General features: G+C 32.9%; 2 protein-coding genes across 2 annotated transcripts in view; one reads left to right on the top strand and one right to left on the bottom strand.

Moving 5' to 3' along the window:
• The window catches only part of LOC139485895 (gem-associated protein 5-like), a 178,831-nt gene that overhangs the window by 9,224 nt on the left and 147,796 nt on the right, over positions 1-21,811 (top strand). Inside the window, exons 8-11 of the mRNA XM_071270551.1 lie at positions 951-1,036; positions 5,762-5,838; positions 6,373-6,503; positions 7,585-7,658. Coding sequence (XP_071126652.1) covers positions 951-1,036; positions 5,762-5,838; positions 6,373-6,503; positions 7,585-7,658 — 368 coding nt within the window. The remainder of the gene's footprint in view (positions 1-950; positions 1,037-5,761; positions 5,839-6,372; positions 6,504-7,584; positions 7,659-21,811) is intronic.
• LOC139486649 (leucine-rich repeat and immunoglobulin-like domain-containing nogo receptor-interacting protein 1) lies at positions 13,528-20,919 on the bottom strand. The gene is made up of 2 exons (XM_071271574.1): positions 20,810-20,919; positions 13,528-14,763 (listed from the first exon to the last, which is right to left on the bottom strand). The coding sequence occupies exon 2, from the start codon at positions 14,740-14,742 to the stop codon at positions 13,528-13,530; it is 1,215 nt and encodes a 404-aa protein (XP_071127675.1). The 5' UTR covers positions 14,743-14,763; positions 20,810-20,919.

The following is a 21,811-nucleotide window of genomic DNA, read 5'->3' as shown; positions in this document are numbered from 1 at the left end:
GAACATTTGAATTCGTGATTTACCTGTACTACAGAAAACCATGAAAACTGGTACACAGCCAAATTTTGCTCACGTGAGTTTCACATTAATTTCACGTTAATTTCATGTGAAGTGATTTCACGTGAAATTCACATTTAATTTTCACGTTAAATTCACGTGAGCAAAATTTGCCTGTGTGTCCCATGATTAATAATGAACCCACAGTAGTTATTTGTGTTTAATGATGAGCTTGATTTCCATCAGTAAATATGTTACAAATAATTCTTTACTCAAATGTCATCTAGCAATTCGTATTTTTATTTTGAGCTGAATGAAACTGTCTTGACTGCTGACATCTTGTTTACTGTTAATTCAGAAAGTAATGCAATGTTTTTATTATTGCGAAAAGCTATAATCTAAAAAAATTTAAGTTGCATTTTGAAATATTTTATATGATTTAAAAAGGATTTTTCTCAATATCACAAAAAATAAAATTGCATTTTAGTCCAAATGACAAAATTAGAATAATAGATGCACACAATGATTTCTGAATTTACAGTATTATTTGCTTTTTGTCTGTTTCATTTGTTCTAAGTTCTTGATTTACTCAAATTGAATTATTATGTCATCGTCCATATTGATATCTGCAGCTAACAAAGTTTTAGACAGCTTCTATAAAAATTTAGTTTAATTGAATCAATTTGAAGAAAAAATACCAAAAGTTTTATTGTTTCCGCTGTTAAGATTCAAACTTTTGTGAGATCCTTAAGCTCCTGAATATGCAGTTGTTAATGTCTGTGTCATTTTGGTCTTTTGTGGATAGCTGTCTCATTGGCAATCATACCACATCTTCTTTTTTATATGGAATATTTGTTAAACAACAATCAATGAAGCAATCCTTATCAGAAAAATTCAAATCAATACAAAAAAAAAAAACAACCCACAAAAACGTTGTGCTTTTTAAATTTTAGCTATGTTGGCATCCAAAGAAAGAGGGATTGTTAGCCTACGGCACAGATGATGGAAGAGTGGGAATATATGATACTTTGGCAAATAAGTAAGTAACAGGCTTTTTTTTGACATTTCAGGGCCTTTTTATAGCTGACTATGTTGTACGGACTTTGCTCATTGTTGAAGGCTGTATGTACGGTGACCTTTACTATAATCTCTGTATTATTTGGTCTCTTGTCGAGAGTTGTCTCATTGACAATCATACCACATCTTCTTTTTTTATAATAATTTCATTTTTCCACAGAAAAAAAGGTAAAATATTTCCATATGATATGTTTTGTTCTTTTAGAAAAATTACAGCAAGGTTGTAAAGGAGTAAAGGTTTCTTATTTGTGATTGAGGTAGGAATAAAATAAATGTATGTTGATTCTTATCGTTGCTAATGGCAAATAAAAAGAGGGCCTTTTCCAGGAAAAATGTATTGCAGCAGGGCAGGCATTTTATTTCAAGTCCTGCCAACAGTACAATTTTAGAAATCAGCAATTTAATGCAAAAGTTGCCCCATGTCCCAACACCCAATTATAACTATATTCATATAAAGTGACTGCCAATCCTCCTTTGATAAGTTTTCTCGAATAGCCCTGAAGTTAAATGTGAAGTAAACAGATTTTATAACAATTATCAATCACAATAAATGCTATATAGTCTGACATTGATTTTAAAAGTTAATAATTTCAGAGTTATCTCCCATGTATTATAACATTCTTATCTGTACTGACAATTTTTGAAGGAGAAATCTCCTCTAGATATCTTTTGGCTATGTTAATTTTTGCGATACCGTTTGATTGACATGTATCCCATAATATCTTCTTTTTTTTCACATCAACCAATAAAAATCTGTAAATCTAGAAAATAAAATCACTGATAGCATTTGTGTAGGGAGAGAGAAATTGTATTCAGGAATTGTAGCTTATTACTCTTGCAGCAATATGTAAAGGTATCTTATTTTCTTGTGCTCTGTTTCTTATGAATATTTCTCTAATTTTCATGCTATTTCACATTTCCTGACCGGTGTGAGAAAAATATTTCTAATCTCTAGTGAACATTTTTTTCTCCGCAAATTATTGGTTGAAATTTAATTGTGACTTCAAATTTTCTTGTATTCTTCTGAATTTTCTTATTGTGACATCATGAAAAAGGCTATCATGCCTGATGATGTCACATCAAAAGTACACAACATTCCTTAAATCTTTGAAAAGAAAGGTTAAAAAATCATAAGAGAAACAGATTCCACCACTGTAACTCGTGTATTACGATATTTCTCCACTCTCAACATTTCAATTATAATTATTAGCTCACCTGGCCTAAAAGGCCATGTGAGCTTTTCTCATCACTTGGCGTCCGTCGTCGTCGTCGTCGTCAACAATTTTTCAAACATCTTCTCCTCTGAAACTACTGAATGGATTTGAATGAAACTTAGCATGATTGTTCCTTAGATTATCCTGCACAAAGTGTGCTTCGATTTTTGATCCTTCAAAAAACATGGCCGCCGTTACTTAAAATAGAACATAGGGGTCAAATGCAGTTTTTGGCTTATATCTCAAAAACGAAAGCATTTAGAGCAAATCTGACATGGGGTAAAAATGTTCATTAGGTCAAGATCTATCAGCCCTGAAATTTTCAGATGAATCAAACAAACCATTGTTGGGTTGCTGCCACTTAATTGGTAATTTTAAGGAAATTTTGCAGTTTTTAACCGGATTTTTGTGACAAAATTGTCGGTTATTGATTTGGGAATGTACGGCGGGCGGGCGGGCGGGCGGGCGGGCGGGCGGCAATCAAATGTTGTCCGTGCATTAACTCATGAACCGTTCAACCAAAGCTTTTAAAATTTTTATATGTTGTTACTGACAACTAAATGAAGGTCAAGTTCAATAATGGCGATTTTGACTTTTACCGTTCAGGAGTTATGGTTCTTGAAAGATTGAAAAATGGAGTTGTCCGTGCATTTACGCATGAACTGTTCAACCAAAGCTTCCCAAATTTTAATATGTTGTTACTAATGAAAGAATGGAGGTCAAGATCAATAATGACGAATTTGACTTTTACCGTTCATGAGTTATGGTTCTTGAAAGATTGAAAAATGGAGTTTCCAGTCGTGTCCGTGCATTTATGCATGAACTGTTCTACCAAAGCTTCCGAAATTTTAATATGCTGTTACTGATGACAAAATGGAGGTCAAGTTCAATAATGACGATTTTGACTTTTACCGTTCAGGAGTTATGGTTCTTGAAAGATTGAAAAATGGTTTTTCCCGTCGTGTCCGTGCATTTTCTCATGAACCATTCAACCAAAGCTTTTGAAATTTTAATATGTTGTTACTGATGATAAAATAGAGGTCAAGTGCAATAATGACGATTTTGACTTTTACCGTTCAGGAGTTATGGTTCTTGAAAGATCGTAAAATGGCGTTTCCATTCAGGTTGTTGCATTTACTCATGAACCATTCAATCTAAGCTTTTCAAATTTTAATATGTTGATACTGATGACAAAATGGAGGTCAAATTTGATATTGAAGATTTTCACTTTCACCATTCATCAGTAATGGTTCTTGTGATATTGCCAGGACACAAATAAATGTTAATAAATCCGGTTTGCTGTCGTTGTGACAGCCTCTTGTTGGTCATTATCTTGAATATTATTATAGATAAAGATAAACTGTAAACAGCAAAAATGATCAGCAAAGTAAGATCTACAAATAAGTTAATATGACCAAAATTGTCAATTGACCCCTTAAGGGGTTATTGTCCTTTAATGACAATTTTTCACAATTTGTTCATCATATTTGCTAACTTTAAAAAATCTTCTCCTCTAAAACTACTAAACCAAACTCAACCAAACTTCAACTGAATGATCAGTAGGGTGTATAAAATAAAGTTTGTGCTTTATTTTTTATTTCGTCAAAAAACATGGCCGTCATGGCTAAAAATAGAACACAGGGTAAAATGCAGTTTTTGGCTTATATCTCAAAAACTCCAGCATTTAGAGCAAATAAGACAAGAAGTTAAAGTATTTATTAGGTCAAGGTCTACCTGTCCTGAAATTTTCAGCCGAATTGTGTAACTGGTTTTTCAGGTATAATGCCCCTGAATTGATGATTTTAAAGAAATTTTGCAGTTTTTGGTTATTATCTTGAATATTATTATAGATACAGATGAACTGTTTATAGCAAAAATGTTAAGCAAAGTAAGATCTACAAATAAGTCAATTTGACCAAAATTGTCAATTGACCCCTTAAGGAGTTATTGCCCTTTAAAGACTTTTTTCACAATTTGTTCATCATGTTGACTTACTTTAAAAAATCTTCTCCTTTGAAACTGCTGTATCAATTTCAGCCAAACTTAGGCTAAATGAGTTTCAGAGTATCTAGTATAAATTTTATATTTCATTTCCTTGTATGTCAGAAACATAGCTCCTATGGCTAAAATAGAACATAGGAGAAAATGATTTTTTTTTTGCTTTTGAAGAAAATAGGATGATTCAAAGAACATTTAAATAAATTGAAAAGCCAAAATAATCATTGATGAGAGATTTAACCAAAAAAATTAAGGTGAGCGATTCAGGCTCTTGAGAGCCTCTTGTTTAAAAAGCTCGGGAAGCCTCACGCTTTAGATATTAAAATTTAACTGTCTGGAGTGGAGAAATATCGTAATACACTTGTTGCAGTCGTGTAATTTATATATAATATACACTAATGTTTGTATTTTGTTGATCATTGAAAACATGTATGATTATTAGCATCATGGAGCCTTCAAACAGATAATTAATTAAGGGAAATAATTTACTAAACACTTTGATATAATCTGTAAGGATTTTTATGCCCCATTTATGGGCATAATGTTTTCTGGTCTCTGCGTTTGTTTGTCTGTTCTTTTCTTCGTTTGTTTTTTTGTCGTCCATTCATTCATCCGTCTGTCCCGCTTCAGGTTAAAGATTTTGGTAGAGGTAGTTTTTGATTAAGTTAAAGTCAAATCAACGTGAAACTTAGTATACATGTTCCTTATAATATGATCTTTCTAATTTTAATGTCAAATTAAGAATTCTGACCCCAATTTCACGGTCCACAGACAATAAATAATAGTGCCAGTGGGGCATCCGTGTACTATGGGCATATTTTTGTTATCCTCAAATATGTCATCAGTCTTTTAACAAATAAAAATAGTTGATTTTGCCACTAAAAATGTTTTATGTCTTTGAACCTTACAAATCAAATAGCAATATCAAACAAAATCTTTTCTTATTTAGATGTTAGAAGATGTGGTATGAGTGCCAATGAGAACCCTTTCCATCAAAATCACAATTTGTAAAAGTAAACCATTATAGGTCAAAGTAAGGCCTTCTACACAGACTCTGTTTAACTCTGCTCAGGTTGGAAGCTCCAGTGCCTCAGACCATTAAATTGTTTTATTGCCTCACTTATGATAGTAGTGGCTCATTTGTCTATGTATCCCTCAATTATAACTTTTTATATGACCTGAATTGAAAAAACAGCATGGTGTATTGCACAATAGCAAAATACTGTATATAAACTCAATTCATATTACCAATTCTAAGTTCTTTGACTACAGTAATTCTGTGTCAGAAACCTATTATGTGTCATATTTTTAATTACAATCCAAATTCAGACCTGTATCAAGCGCAAATATTGTGTCCATTTTTGCCCAACTGTTCAGAGTTGGACCTCTACGATTGTATTTAGCTACACTCGGGGAAGCAATTTATTCTATAACATGTATAAAGGCACTTATGTTTTTTATTGTTTATTAAATAGGCCTCCGAGTGTTTCATCCAACTACCACAAACGTACTGTCTATGTTGTATCCTGGGGTCCACAGTGTATAAAGACAGGTAGGTATAAATCACACAAAAAGAGTTGAATTTTAAATATCAATGTTAATCTTATACAATAGTTTATTTTTGTGGAGATTAAATTGAGCAATTTTGTACGTGAAACCCGTTGGCGAGGTTTATGTTTCCTGTTTTTCCTGACTCTGATTCTAATCTTTTAAAAAAAAAGTTTACAGAAAGGGAAATTTTTCCTTATTTCATCATGTTCATCTTGATCGTAAACATAGGGCGGAAAAGCTTAGGCATTTATTTTCTAATTTACAAAAGTCTGTTGAAATAACTTCACATGTCATTACTTGTAACAGAGAGGGGAAAGATTCTTACTCAGAAGTAAAAAATGAATTAACAACATTAAGGCAAAATAACGAAAAACAACCTATTGACAAACAACCGTCTAGAAAATACAACATAGAAAATAAAAGACAGAGCAAAATGCAGACAATAGTTTCTGAATTTACAATACAAATTCAATGATGTTCTAATTTGAGCTTTGCATTGTGTGATGTTCTTATTTTTATGGAAATTTATTGATAGAAGGTACCAGTTCTGCTGCTTACTTCCTATACAGTATTGGAGATGGTGTAGTAATGCAACATGATCCATACAAACTCGAAGATGAGGCTCATGACCTCAATAAACTTATAGAACAGTCCAATGGGAGAAAAGTAAGTTGTTGCATGATAAATACAATGAAAATGAGGCTCCTGAAGTAAAGTACAATTAATAAAAAAAATATGTTTTTTTTCTGTTTCTAAGACATTGTAACATGTTGCATTGATGTCATGCATGAAATATAGAACAAAATGGGTTCATGACTCATTTTTTGAAATTTTGACAAAAAATGCTTCAATGACAATACCTTTATCATTGAAACTAAATTCTCAGTTGGTTACAACCCTTCATAAATAAATGACTTTATGAGCTTTCTGCTTCCTATTACTGGATGGATTTTACAAAATATTAGAAGGAGTCCCTGAGTAAAATATTGTGGCCATACCCTGCTTTTTTCATAATTTGGTGTCTCATCGTAAGAAAAACTAAGGACCAAAAAGGGAATCATACTACAGATCCTTACTTTTTAAACTGAAGAAATCTGAATAGTTGAAAGGGGAGACAACCCTTGAAATAAAAAATCTTAGAAAAACTAGGCTCATAGTTGCAAATTTACTGTATCTCATTCCAGAACAGAGGATTGTATCTTGGTGTGAACCTTATCTGAAATTTGTCTTACCTACATGGGTATACAATTGACCAATAACCAGAATTTGGGTTTTTCATGCCAGGATAGAGAAATTTTTGTATCATTTTCAGTTAACATGTGTTAGATCAATAATGTGTTTTCTTTTTATTCTTCTATTAACTGCTTATTCAATTGACATATATTTTTATGGGGGAGTGGCCAAGTGATTTATATAATTCCACTACTGTAATCACAAGACAATCAACATGATGTTGTGAGTTCAAAGACCAATCATGTGTGTGCAAATGACTCCAAGGAATGTCAGTTTTCCTATTGAAGGTCAGCGGTTTTCTTTAGGCAATCTGGCTTCCTCTACCAATAAAAACTGACCGCCACGAAAATAGCCTAAAATGGTGCATAAAACATCAACCATCAATCTATTTTATATACATTACAAAACACCAAACCAACAAACAGCTCTTAAGGAGTTTTATTTTTGTGTGGCCACTCAATTATTTACTACAGTCCTAACCATGTGCAACATGCTCTTTTCTTTTTTTTCGCAGCCTAGGGTACCAGTAAGAAGTGAGATCAGTTGGAGTCCAGACTTTTCAGTGGTTGCCATTGGAAACGATGATGGGTAAATCTATTGTACAATATTTATGTGATTAATCAACGGCAAACACTTTATGGTACACTATTGTCTGGAATTCATTGGTCTTTCAAAGCAATCAGAACTGACAAGAATTATATCTGCTGTTTGACCTTGAAGGTCAAATAGTCAAATATTTAATTTGTGTGTGTCCACCTCAATCAGGCAATGGGGTAAGCATTATCAGTAATGGTTATCAGCTTGAATCAATAATATTTTGAGTGTAATCACATGAAATCAGTTATCATGCATTTTCTGATTACAAGTACAATTTCCTCAGTACCTTATATATATTCTTGGTTGTTACGACAAGATCTTCTCAATGCAAATAATTATATGTCCATTTCATGGGGCATGAGACACTGATTTTCTACCTGAAGGACAGTTCATACTATTGATTAATTGATTGTTGGCAGTGTCCAGTGGCAAATTGTTCATGCATGTTAAGGATGAGAACAAGTTAACAGTAAATACAATAGGTAGGAATTGTCATAATAGAGGCCATCGGGAATGATGGTTGGCAAAATTTGGACTGCCACTGGAAAATGAGGGTATATTGGATAGGGACAGAAATTTTGCCTTGCAACAGGCCACCTATGAACCCCTCAACAGAGTTGTTGCAAGGGTTCTTAAAGTGCAAAGAGCGTGGCACTCTCTTTACACGAGGCATCAGATTTAACATCCCCATTCTGACCGGACATGACTGCGAACTTGATACGTCCCGCACAGCCAGACGGTCGCCCCACTTTGGCAAGTGTTTTAATGCCAGTCAGGAGAAGACCAAGTGACCATATATTGTTTCCCCAGTCACCCTTGTTCAAACAATAGTGCTTCCATAACACAGCAGCTTTTCCCTTTGGCTGATTGGGTATTGGAAACATGCCAAAACCCCCTCCTATCATCAATTGTTGAAAATATTGAAAACCTTGACCATCTTTTAACAATTTATACCCACACTGTTCCCAGGCTATTGGTCATAAAACTGTACTCAGTACTTGGAATATGAAAATTGTGCTCGAAACATGAAATATAGTACGATGACTGTACTAGAAATTTTAATGACTGCAAGACCATTGAGGCTGTATTACAGTGACTTTGTCTGTTTGTCTGTACTTCTGTCCATTCATCCATTTGTCCCAATTATATTTCCATCACACTTTCTCTGGTACTATTGAATAGAATGACTGTATTTAGTCAGCATCTTGACATGAAAATTTCAAGCACTGAATTTTCGGCTCTCCCTTGACACCATTTGCGAGTATGGTCTTGAGGAAACGATGATAGTCCGCCAGAAGAGGACGATAAATGACTGACCTGTGTTCAGAGAGAGCCATATCTCTTGCACGTTAAAGACACTCTTGTAGATTTTGAAAAAGAGCAGACTAATGCCGCTACAAGGCAGCACTCGCACCCACAAAGTGGAAAGGGATTAATATAAGTTGCAAAACTTGTTTCCCAATCCTTTGTTAATAAAAATGTTTAAACTAAACTAAACAATAGCATCTTGACATTGATAAGTTGTTTTGTGTGAACACTTTAAATATGTTGAATGAACCTAAAGATATTTCATCACACTTTTCTCAAGTACTACTGATATTAGGTCAACAGCTTGGGGGTCATGAGTTGTAAAGTGTTAGCACTTTTTTGTATTTGTCAGACACATACTTCCTGTTTTCTTGTACTTTAAATTACAAGTGTGGGTATACTTAGCTTGACAATGCATGAATTCTTGTTTGGTGTTATTGACGACAAGCTACCCTTCAATTTTGACAAGAAGAAAATTAGATCTCTTAAATTTACATTTATAAATAATATATAAATGCAAATTTAAGAGATCTAATTTCTTATTATTATGTACTTGAGCATTAACTTTTAAATTACTAAGGATTACTGTGGTGAATTTTATTTAATTATTTATTTAGTTTTCTGGTATGTAGGTGCTGTATATGTGTATGTTCAAATACGAAGCTTGGTATGGAAACATTTAATCCAATTCTTTTTGTGTATTTTCTGCAGTACCACATATTTATTCTTTCATTGACTTGTCTCTAGAAAACTTAAGGGCCTTGATGGCCAATTGGTCTAAGTAGTCGATCTGCTGTATCACAAGCCTATCAACACTAAGGTTGTGACCTTGAACCCTGCTCATGCAGCTGCACTTGACCCTAATCTTAACTGATGAAAATTGTCAGCTTTCCTATCGAAGGTCAATGATTTTCCATAGGCACTCCAGCTTCCTCCATTGATAAAAAACTGGCCACCATGAAAAACTCCAGGAGTTTCTTATAAAGGGTAAATTCTTGACCAGAATTATGTGAAGACACATCAAATTTTAAAAATGCAACTTGAAAAAAGTTGTGACCCTTTGAGTTTAGCAAGGAAGTAAGAAAACACGCCTTTCTATGGTCTTATGTCATTTTCTCTCCAGATCCAAAGGACATCAGCTTTTGTCTTTTGCTTAATTTTTCCTAAGACCTTTTGAGATACTATTCCCACCTGACTCAACCACTTTTAATATGTAGTACATTGTAATAAGGAACAAAATTAGGAGGTATTGTAGCATTCACTTACATGCCTATTCCTGCAACAATATTATTTTGCATTTCTTGAGCCTGTAATTGTTAGTTCCTGTCTGATATTTCTGTTTTTCCGTTAATCATTATGTCATAAACCAAGCTGTTGGATTTTTTTGTATGAATTGTTTCTCATTTTGTTATACCTGACTTGAATACAATATAGGTTTTCCTCATTATTGAAGGCTGTACAATGACCTATAATTGCTTTAATCAATGTCATGTAGACTCTGTTGTTATCCATTCGTTTGATGTGTTTCAGCTTTTGATTTTGCCATTTTATAAGGGATTTTCCTGGAAGTTCAGTATTTTACATTGGATAGTTGTCTCAATGGCAATCATACCATATGTACCTTTATACATACAGTGTAACCTATGTTATCCGACACACGGGGGGACCAGAAAAAAATGCACATGTTGGAATACTCTGGTTTTTTTCTGCAAAGATAGGCATATTTTGGGTCTTTGAAAATGTGTCACTTATTTAAGCAGGATGTTTGAATACTGGAGGTGTCGGATTAGGCATGCTACATTGTAGTACTGTTCATCCTTCTAAACTATTATTTTTTAATGAAATAGATGCAAAGTTCTATAAACACTGTTTATTCATATTAACATTCAGCATCTAAGAGTTGCAATTACAAGTAGAAGAGTCATTAATGATCATGTCAAAAAAATAAATCAATAAGTTGGTAGCTTGTGTGGTCCTAATAGTAACAATAATTAATTTGAAATAATCAATTGAATTTTTGCATGGTGGACTCGAATAAAAAAGAGCTTTCCAACCCTAATGGAACAGTTCTAAATGAAATGAGGCATTTGAAATGAAATGAGGTTTTTGTAGTACACAATATAGTTATAAGATACCTTTAAGGAAATACTATATTATATACATTATGTACAAATGAAACGCATCTTAATTGTGACCAAGTAGGCTGTCATATTACATAGGAAATGAAAATACTCAGTTAAAAAATTTATGTTTAAAAGCCTTATTTTCAACTACACCAATACACTTGTTCTCAAGTGTTCTGTACTTTAGTCATGCAACTCTCAAAGGAAACTTGAGTCTTTCTTTTGGAAGATTAAAATCTCTTTGTATTTTTCTTTATTTCCTTTTTCCCTTTGTTTTGGAGATTCTTTTTAATTGTTCTGTCTGTTTTAATACACTGGAATTTTATATAATTTTTCTTTTGTATTTTAAAAACTTCCTTTTTCTCAGGGATTTCTCTAAAAACTCAACGGGTTGTTAAACCCAACTTGGTATTGATTAAATCTTCAATTTAGTAAAATTGTATATAAGGCAAGAGAATTACTTTTAGCTATGAGAGTTCAATGATTAATGAAAATAATATAGTGAAATATACTTATTCACCTCAAGCAGACAATCTTTGGCAATTTTGTTAGAATGAAATTAATAACATCACTGATGAATTATTAACTTGCATGTGAATAATTCTACCACATTGAATGTCTATTAATGTGGCATTTACTTAATATTTTTTACTGGGTTTTTCTAATGGAATTTTAGAACTCATTGGCGACAGGCGTGCTGGAGGTCAGTTGGCTTTAGGTTGCAATTGTTTCATTGCAATAAATTTTGAATAATTCAACCTGTGCTATTCAAATTTTGATATAGTGGGTTACTGTTGACAAAATTGAGGTCAAGTTCAATTTTTACTTTTGCTGTTCAGGAATTTATATGGTCCTTGATTGGAAAAAAGGCACTTTATATTGTTTCATTGTAATTACTTAATTGAACAGTTCAACGAATGCTTTTTAACATGTAAGTATGTTGTTATCGATGACAAAATGAGATCAATTTTGATATTGATAATTTTCACTTTTGTCATTCAGGAGTTATGGTTCTTATTGATTAAAGGCAAAAACTTTTAGAACTGTTCCATTAATTTTATTTCAAGTTTTAATAGGTTGTTACTTATGGCCAAATTGATGTCAACTTCTATATTGACAATATTTTAATATTGCATTCAGGTGTAACGGCCCATAAATAAATGTAATGAAAACCAAGTATGCTGTAATTTTGACAGCCACTTGTTTGTGCATTGTGTTTGCTGATAGCTAGTCAGGTCCTTGACACAGGACACATACATTGTTTAATGTTAATATGCACAATTACATTAGATCCCTCAAAGTTTGAATTCTATGTTTCAGTGTAACACACATTATTTTAATTTTGTGCGAGTGTAGTATAGGAATTCTAAAAACTCATCCATTTTTACCACTTATATTTCCATCACACTTTCTCAGGTACTACTAAATAGAATAACTATATTTAGTCAGCATCTTGACAGGAAAATTTAAGGAACTGAATTTTTGGCTCTCCGTTGACACCATTTGCGAGTATGGTCTTGAGGAAACGATGATAGTCCGCCAGAAGGGGACGATAAATGACTGACCTGTGTTAAGAGAGAGCCATATCTCTTGCACATTAAAGACTCTCTTGTAGATTTTGAAAAAGAGCAGACTAATGCTGCTACAAGGCAGCACTTGCACCCACAAAGTGGAAAGGGATTAATATAAGTTTGCAAAACTTGTTTCCCAATCCTTTGTTAATAAATATGTTTAAACTAAACTAAACAATAGCATCTTGACATTGATAAGTTGTATTGTGTGAACACTTTCAATATGTTGAATGAACCTAAAGATATATCATCACACCTTTCTCAAGTACTACTGATATTAGGTCAACAGCTTGGGAGTCATGAGTTGTGAAGTGTTAGCACTCTTGTATTTGTCAGACACATACTTCCTGTTTTCCTGTACTTTAAATTACAAGTGTGGGTATACTTAGCTTGACAATGCATGAATTCATGTTTGGTGTTATGACGACAAGCTACCCTTCAATTTTGACAATTAGTAATTAGACCTCTTAACTTTAATGTTTTAAAATTTGCATTTATATATGTACTTGAGCAGTAACTTTTAAATTGTTAAGGATTAATGTGGTGAAATTTATTTATTCATTTATTTAGTTTTCTGGTATGTAGGTGTCAATATGCCATTGCTGTATATATATATATGTTCAAATACCAAGCTTGGTATGAGATCATTTAATTCAATTCTTTGTGTGTACTTTCTGCAGTGGCACATATTTATTCTTACATTGACTTGTTTCTAGGAAACTTAAGGGCCTTGATGACCAATTGGTCTAAGTAATCCATCTGCTGTATCACAAGCCTGTCAACACTAAGGTGACTTTGAACCCTGCTTGTGCAGGTGCACTCAACTCCAATCTTAATTGATGAGAATTGTCAGTTTTCCTATCGAAGGTCTACCAAATAGTTTCCCAGTCTGTTATGTACTAGATATAGTGATACAACAGAAGAAAGATTTAAAGCTATCCAAGTTAAATTATTCATTGTCAGGTTAACAATTTGAAGGCTTGGTGGTGCATTAATAACTGCTTGTGTAGGAGTACAATTTTGGTTTAAACCAAAGATATTTGATAAATGTAATTGACGAATAGATGTTCTGTTCAAAATTTTATTGAACAATTTCCAGACACACTGTTCAGTAAGGTTCTTATATAGATAGCAAAGATGACATATGGTGGTGGGATAATTTATGTTGTCATATTGCAAGACATTTTGTATTATAAGAACTTCAGTTGGTGTATATGACAAAGCTGAAATCAAACTAATAATATGTCTTCTTGCTATTGGTAAACTTTTAACAATTATATCACTATAATCTATTTGTACAAATTTTAACTTATTAAGTTTTGACAGTGCAAAATCATCAAACTGAGTGAATACACAACCATAGAGGTATAAATGTGTTAAATTAGGTGTACATGGAAAGAAGGACTTTCTTAATTTTGGAAGATCATAGCTATTTGGAATTATTTTAAAAAAATAGAATCCTTGCATTTCAATACCTCGAAAATATAAAAATAATGAATTAAGGTGAAGAAAATTACAATATCGCTTATGTAAACCTAGAAGTCTTGAAGTTTTTGAATCTATACTAATATCCATCTGTAAAACCTCTAGCTCTGTTAAATGTGCTATTTGTTTTAGTGGATAAGTAAACCCATTTCCATTGTTTTGAACTGAAAGTAGTTTGAGTGATTTCAGTGGCAGTAAACAACTGATTGGAAATACTATGACATTATATTCCAGCTTGTTATTGTTAAGTCTAAGTTGTTGCAGCATCATCAGTCCATGAAATGAAACATTGTTTATTGACTTGAGATCGTTGAAGGATAAATCAAGTATTTTCAGATTGCCCATATTTCTTAAATGATCACTTTTCAAGTCAACAATTTTGTTGTGTTGTAAGTTGAGATAAACAATGTTTGTTGGTAAACCTGGAATAGTAATCAACTTCTTGTTTGAACAGTCATAATATAGCTCTCCTTTGTTATAATATTTTGTACATGGTAATTGTTCCAGTTGTGCCCTGTTGAAAAAATGTTGGTAACTGCTGGACACAATTGGCAGAAGTAAAAAGCTGTAAAATAGAGTTTGTTCCATGATGTTTTACCAAGCTGTTATCTGTAAGAGATATAAATTTAAGGTAATATAATGGTCTGGAGAGCAACTAACATAAGAATACAAGCATTTTAAAATTCATAAATTAAAATTCTTCTAGTTGTTAAAGTACCTTGAAAACCATAATTGAAAGAGAATTTGATCATGACTTGACAAAAATGTTTAGAGTGTCAAAATCTTTTAAAATATCTTAATTGATATGGGATATACAATTGTCTTTGGTAAAATCATTAATTTATACCCTCACATATTTTATCAACACTTTGGCTGATGACACTTACCAGATCGGTAATAAATTGCAAATCTTTATACCTAAAAGCTACATTTTGTAAGTACACCATTTTTTTCACAGAATTAAGTTTGATCATAATACATTTTTGAGCTTGCAGGGGCCCTTCGTGAGCTTATGCCATCACTTGGCGTCCCACATCCTTCATAGTCTATCATTGTTGTCTGTTTGTCAATTTAAACTATTCAAAAAATCTTCTCTGAAACTACTGGGCCAATTTCTCCAAACTTTAACTAAATGTTCCTCAAGGTATCTAGTTTAAAAATGTATCCGAAGTTTTGATCAATCGACAAACATGGCCACCATGCTAAAACATAGGGGTCAAATGTAGATTTTGGCTTATATCTCAAAAAAAATCATTTAAGAGCAAATCTGACAGAGTTATATTTTTCAATGGGTCAAGATCTATCAGCCCATAAATTTTTAGACGAATAGAACAACCCATTGTTGGGTTCCTGTCACTAAATAGGTAGTTTTAAGGAAATTTTGCACATTTTTGTCATCACTGGTCATCAGATTTACTGTGCTAGTCATTGACCAACTTCACTGGTCATCAGATTTACTGTACTCGTCATTGACAACTTCACTGGTCATCAGATTTACTGTACTGGTCATTGACCAACTTCACTGGTCATCAGATTTACTGTACGCGTCATTGACCAACTTCACTGGTCATCAGATTTACTGTACTAGTCATTGACCAACTTCACTGGTCATCAGATTTACTGTACTGGTCATTGACCAACTTCACTGGTCATCAGATTTACTGTACTCATCATTGACCAACTTCACTGGTCATCAGATTTACTGTACTCGTCATTGACCAACTTCACTGGTCATCAGGATTTACTGTACTCTTCATTGACCAACTTCACTGGTCATCAGATTTACTGTACTCGTCATTGACCAACTTCACTGGTCATCAGATTTACTGTACTCGTCATTGACCAACTTCACTGGTCATCAGGATTTACTGTACTAGTCATTGACCAACTTCACTGGTCATCAGATTTACTGTACTAGTCATTGACCAACTTCACTGGTCATCAGATTTACTGTACTGGTCATTGACCAACTTCACTGGTCATCAGATTTACTGTACTAGTCATTGACCAACTTCACTGGTCATCAGATTTACTGTACTGGTCATTGACCAACTTCACTGGTCATCAGATTTACTGTACTAGTCATTGACCAACTTCACTGGTCATCAGATTTACTGTACTAGTCATTGACCAACTTCACTGGTCATCTGATTTACTGTACTAGTCATTGACCAACTTCACTGGTCATCAGATTTACTGTACTGGTCATTGACCAACTTCACTGGTCATCAGATTTACTGTACTGGTCATTGACCAACTTCACTGGTCATCAGATTTACTGTACTCGTCATTGACCAACTTCACTGGTCATCAGATAATATGATTGGACAAAAATGTTAAGAATATTTTTTATAACTACTATTAAAATTACCAGATGAGTCTTCCTTTAAAGGGAAACTTTGCAAAAAAATTAAAAATTTATATTATGTTCATTATGAATAAAAAAGCACAAATTCATTAATGATAACGTTTTATTCCCCTAGATAAGAGATCAGCATCAATTTTAAATTGAGATTTTCAATTCTCTACTTGCCGTCAAGATTCCCGATTAAAAAACCATGGGATATCTATGAACCACAAAGTTTCAAAACAAGCCAGGACTAACGTAGTCGTGATTCAGTGTCATAAATCATGTGCCATGGGTACGGTTGTTTAACCTCTTGAGTGCCAGGAATGTTTGTGCAATCACAGTTTCCCGGATAAAAAAAAGTATTATACAAAACATGTTTGTATATATACTACCTATTGGCAAACTGTTTAAACCAACTTAATACAAGTTTAAGAGTCGAAAATATCATGACTATGGACTGTCGTTTTTTAAATTGTTATTTTTTTACTTAGTTTGTGAAACAAGTAAATTTATAGAATTACTTTGATGGATGTATGGATTCTCTCAAAGTTTAAAGTCATAATTAAGGCCTAAATTAAAATATTGTTTGTTTGCCCTTTTCCGACCCTATGTTTTGAAACAGAGTAGGTAGGTAGGTAAAATATTTTATTTTTTTTCCCAAAAAAATAACTTGGCTCGGTATATTTTTTTCATGGGTAGGCAGGTAGGTATAATATTTTATTTTATAGATACAAAATCTGCATAATGTCATTTTTGTCTGTTTTGCTTTTGCTAATAAGTTTCTGGGACTATGTTTTGAAAAAAAATATCATGTAGAATGTGAAGTTAATTCATATGCACTACTATTTTGTTTTCAAATATCAAAATATAGAGCTGTGCCGCATATTTTCAACGTTTATATATGCCTGGAACTTTGAAGAGTTTTAACTTGCACTTATATTCTGTACTACGTACCTTGTACGCTTACCTCTACCTAAAGGTTTTCTGTAAGGGATAACTTTGTCCTGGTAAAATATGTCCGGGCAGACATACATTACTAGTAGAAAAGGTCCCTAGTGTTTACATTTCCGTGTGTGCCTATGTTTCCAATAAAAATGCTACAAGACTTACGTATTTTACATCACATTTATAAATGATCTGTATGGAAAACTTGGGCGATTTTACTGCCAAATATTCTCCACTTTACAGGCTTTTGTACCCTTTGGTTCATGTCAGATATAAATAATATAGCAATGCTGGTCGAAGGCATTGTTAACATAATCATCCTGATCTACGGATCACAAAAGCCCATCCCTACATAGAATACAACGTCCGTTTACACAAAATAGTTTGTACACACGTTGATAATTTTGTATTAAACGAACTTTTTTGTAAATGAACCCTGCTCTTCAAGTATAAAGGTACAGAGTTAACGTACGTCATATCATGATTTCAAAGCGTTCAACATCGATTTCAAACAAATGCTTTGAAACTCTAAATGCAAGTGTGCATGTCAAACGCTCACTTGATACCAAACGGACTAGACCTTATACGATAAAGATAAAACCCGAGGATTCCGGTAAAAAAGTTTTGAGCGGGAAATACAAATATAAGATTTTTTGTAGGAACGAAAAATAAAATAAAATAAAATCTTGCTGGTAAATACAAATAAAAGATTTTCAGGCGGAACGAATTTATAGGGTCGGTCGGTAAAGGGCAAACAAACAATATTTTAATTTAAGCCTAACGAGCAGGGTTCCGTGTAAAATTGTTTTTTTCAAAAAATGGCTAAAGGCATTATTGCCAGAGGTATTGTGAGGTGACACGTCCAGGTATTCAAGCGATTTCCTGTCAGGCTAAATAAAACTTTAAATAAATTTATTACACAATTACATAATGCAGATTCATTCATTGCTTTACTGCTGAGTGTATCAGTGTATACTGCCGGAAACTTGGAATTTTGCATTTTGAAAACTATCAGATGTAATATACATCAATTGTACATTTTTTGTTTTCAGTCCCATAGTGGTATATTACTAGTCATTGCTAAACTAATACGTGTATACAATTTAACTACCACTTGTTTATGAATGGCATTTCTGGTGTAAAGAATGATTATTGTGAAAATCTCTATAGTTCTAGCTAAAGATTTGAAACAAAACTCGATACTTTGCGTTGTGTTACTTTTATGATAAAAATCTATATTGAAGGCGCCCATACAAAAGTACAAAGTAACTTCATAAACATAAGACGTAAATACGGGAAACATAACGTTAACATTTGCATTATATTCTCAAGATTTGAGAAAATTAAATTTATTTGATACTTCCTACGGCCGTAAAATTTTGAAAATGTCAGTATATACTCTTCAATATTTATGGAAAATTTGAAACATAGCCTATATATATTTATTTCACAAAAATGTATGAACTTGTCGATCATTGATTTATACAGATAGATAGTCACAATTTAAAATATATGTTGAAAATAAGAGAGAAAATAATCATATAAATTGCATAAATACATGTATAGCATATTCCTGTACTTTATAGGAACGGGTATACGAAAATTTTCTCGATTGTTTTAGGAGGAAAATGCACACAATTGGTATATAAATTTAAAAAACACACACATCTAGTAGATAACTATAGCATTTCATATATAATTGTCATTCTTGGTTGAAATGATGGAAGGAGTCATTTTAAAAAATGTAAATGTATGCTGTTGTTAAAAGTGGTTATGCAACTTCCTAGAAAATGTGCATAGCTGTAGTTGCATGGTACACACCATAAATTTATTTCCAGTGTATTTCTGTCATTTTAATAAGTATTTAATACAGCAGAGCTACGTATATATAACCTGCATATGGTTTGGTACTGTCCCACGAAGTTTCACGTATATACTGAGGTATATACTGGTTTCGGTGTTTTTTTACTAAGTATTAAAATCAATTTAAAAATACTGCTTGTCCACTAAGTACTGTGGCCGATATAAAGGAGTATTCTATGAAATTACAAAAAGAGTTTTCTTCAGGGATGTATATTTTGTTTTTTTGTTTTGTTTAGTGATATAAGTTGAGAAAAACAATCTAGCCATAATTTAAATCATCCCCCTGGACCCCTCTTAAATCATGAATGGTCATACCTTACGAATTTCTTTGACATGGTACATTTTGTATACTTATATTAGGAAGTGATCTACCTTGACATTTCTAGGTATTACAGAGCAACATGTATATTACCTGTAAATGGTAGGGTGTCCTCCCATGAGGTCTTACGTATACAGGTTCATGTTTATAATGACGTTCAATACCTTTCTCTAATATAACAAGATTTTATTACATTCACATTTCTGAATGTTCTGTATATCAATTTCATATTTTATTTTCAGACCAAATGAGAATATGTTTATTTTCATTAAAACATATTGAGTATCAAATTAATTTAAGTGGTTTTTATTTAACTTGGTATTAAATCACAGAAATTTTTGAATACCACTGCTTGTCTGGTATTAAGGAGTATTCTTGTCTGTTTAGAGTGGGAATAATGTGCCCTACTGAAGAATATGAATGACAAGTCTTGCAAAGGTACACGATATAAAGCACAAGGAAAATCCCATTCTTCCAGTCTGTCTCAAACAAACCACACAACCATTTTCTTGCACTTAATACTAATGAGTAGATATAAGAAGATGTGGTATGAGTGCCAATGAGACAATTCTCCATCCAAGTCTGATGATCACCCTTTGACAAAGGTAACACCTACCACGATTTCTTCAAATATTTAGATTAGAGTGAAGCTTTGGTAAATTGTTAATATCTATTGACGTAAGCTCCGTTTTGATTTTTAGAAATTTTAGATTTTATGTTTCCGAGTTATGGGGTTTTATTCATTAAAAAAAAGGGGGATTTTCCAGTTTTCGGACAATACCTTTAAAGTGCTTTGAGCAGTTTTCATTAAACTTTGGTGCCTGGTTTATATCTATTAAGATAACCTCCCTTTAGTTTTCATAAATTTCTGATATGACAACAATTTTTTTCCCTCAAGATCTAAGAAAGATCTAAGAAAAAAAAAAAATATGACCGACATGAACCAACGACAACCACTGAACCACAGGCTCCTGTCTTGGGACAGGCACACAAATAATGTGGCGGGGTTAAACTAGTTTGTGAGCGCTCAACCCTTCCCCGAATCTGGGACAGTGGTGTTACAGCATAACACATGCAGCATAAGAAAACTAAAATAATCAGTTGAAATTATTATTCTTCTCAGTATCATAATTTTGTTTTTATATAAAAATTATTTGAAAGTAGATATACAAACTTACAGTTAAATGAAGCATCAACATCAAAAGTGGTTATGTATTTGCAAGTATTTTTAACTTGATGAGTTTATGGCATACAAGTGATTTAGGAAACAGGAAAACATTACAACTACTCCCTATTGTGTAGTCCCAAACCCTGACCTTAAAGAGACATTTTATACCAGTCTACTTAAAATGATATAACTACAGTAAAATTAACTTTACAACTAAATAGTTTGATATTAATCAAATAACTTGAAATAATATTTAATTATGTAATAAATACAATTAGAAGTAAAGTGTTATCACAAAAATATTATGTCAAATTAACCCCCATTTTCTAAAATTTTGCTTTGATTTTTTTTTTTGTGATAATGTAGGGCCCCTCCTAGTGGCGGGTCGCCCTATAGTGACCAGTCTGTCCCTATGTCCATCCGTAACAAATTGTGTCTACTCTATATCTAGAGAACTGTTATAATTTCATACTTTATACTTGACATGTATATTAACTAACACCAGAGGGTGTGTTATAATGTTTGTACAACTCCCTAGGTCAAAGGTCAAGGTCAAAAACTTTGGTTTCAGTTGAGAAACATATGTCCTATGGTACAGATCATGTCCGCTCTATATCTTGAGAACCGTTATGATTTTAAAGTTTATACTTGACATGTATATTAACCAACACTAGAGGGTCCATATGTCTGTCGGTCCGTCCATCCCTAACAATTTGTAATAACTTAAAAAAGTGCTTCATAGCAGCTTATCCATACAAATTTTTTACCACATTTTATTTACAGCGGGACCCATAGAGATGGCGCCCATCTCAATAATGTCTAGTTTTTCATATTTTTATGCCCCACCTACGATAGTAGAGGGGCATTATGTTTTCTGGTCTGTGCGTCCGTTCGTTCGTTCCTCCGTTCGTTCGTTCGTCCGTCTGTCCCGCTTCAGGTTAAAGTTTTTGGTCGAGATAGTTTTTGATGAAGTTGAAGTCCAATCGACTTACAAACTTGGTACACTTGTTCC

This window comes from Mytilus edulis, chromosome 8, assembly GCF_963676685.1.
Source record: "Mytilus edulis chromosome 8, xbMytEdul2.2, whole genome shotgun sequence".
NCBI classification, from domain to species: Eukaryota; Metazoa; Mollusca; class Bivalvia; order Mytilida; family Mytilidae; genus Mytilus; species Mytilus edulis.
Note: the sequence above shows the minus strand (reverse complement) of the source record. Positions and strands in the feature narration are given on the sequence as shown.

Coding starts and splice junctions, on each gene's coding strand:
- LOC139486649 (XM_071271574.1), bottom strand. CDS start 14,742: ATGGAACAAACTCTATTTTACAGCTTTTTACTTCTGCCAATTGTGTCC.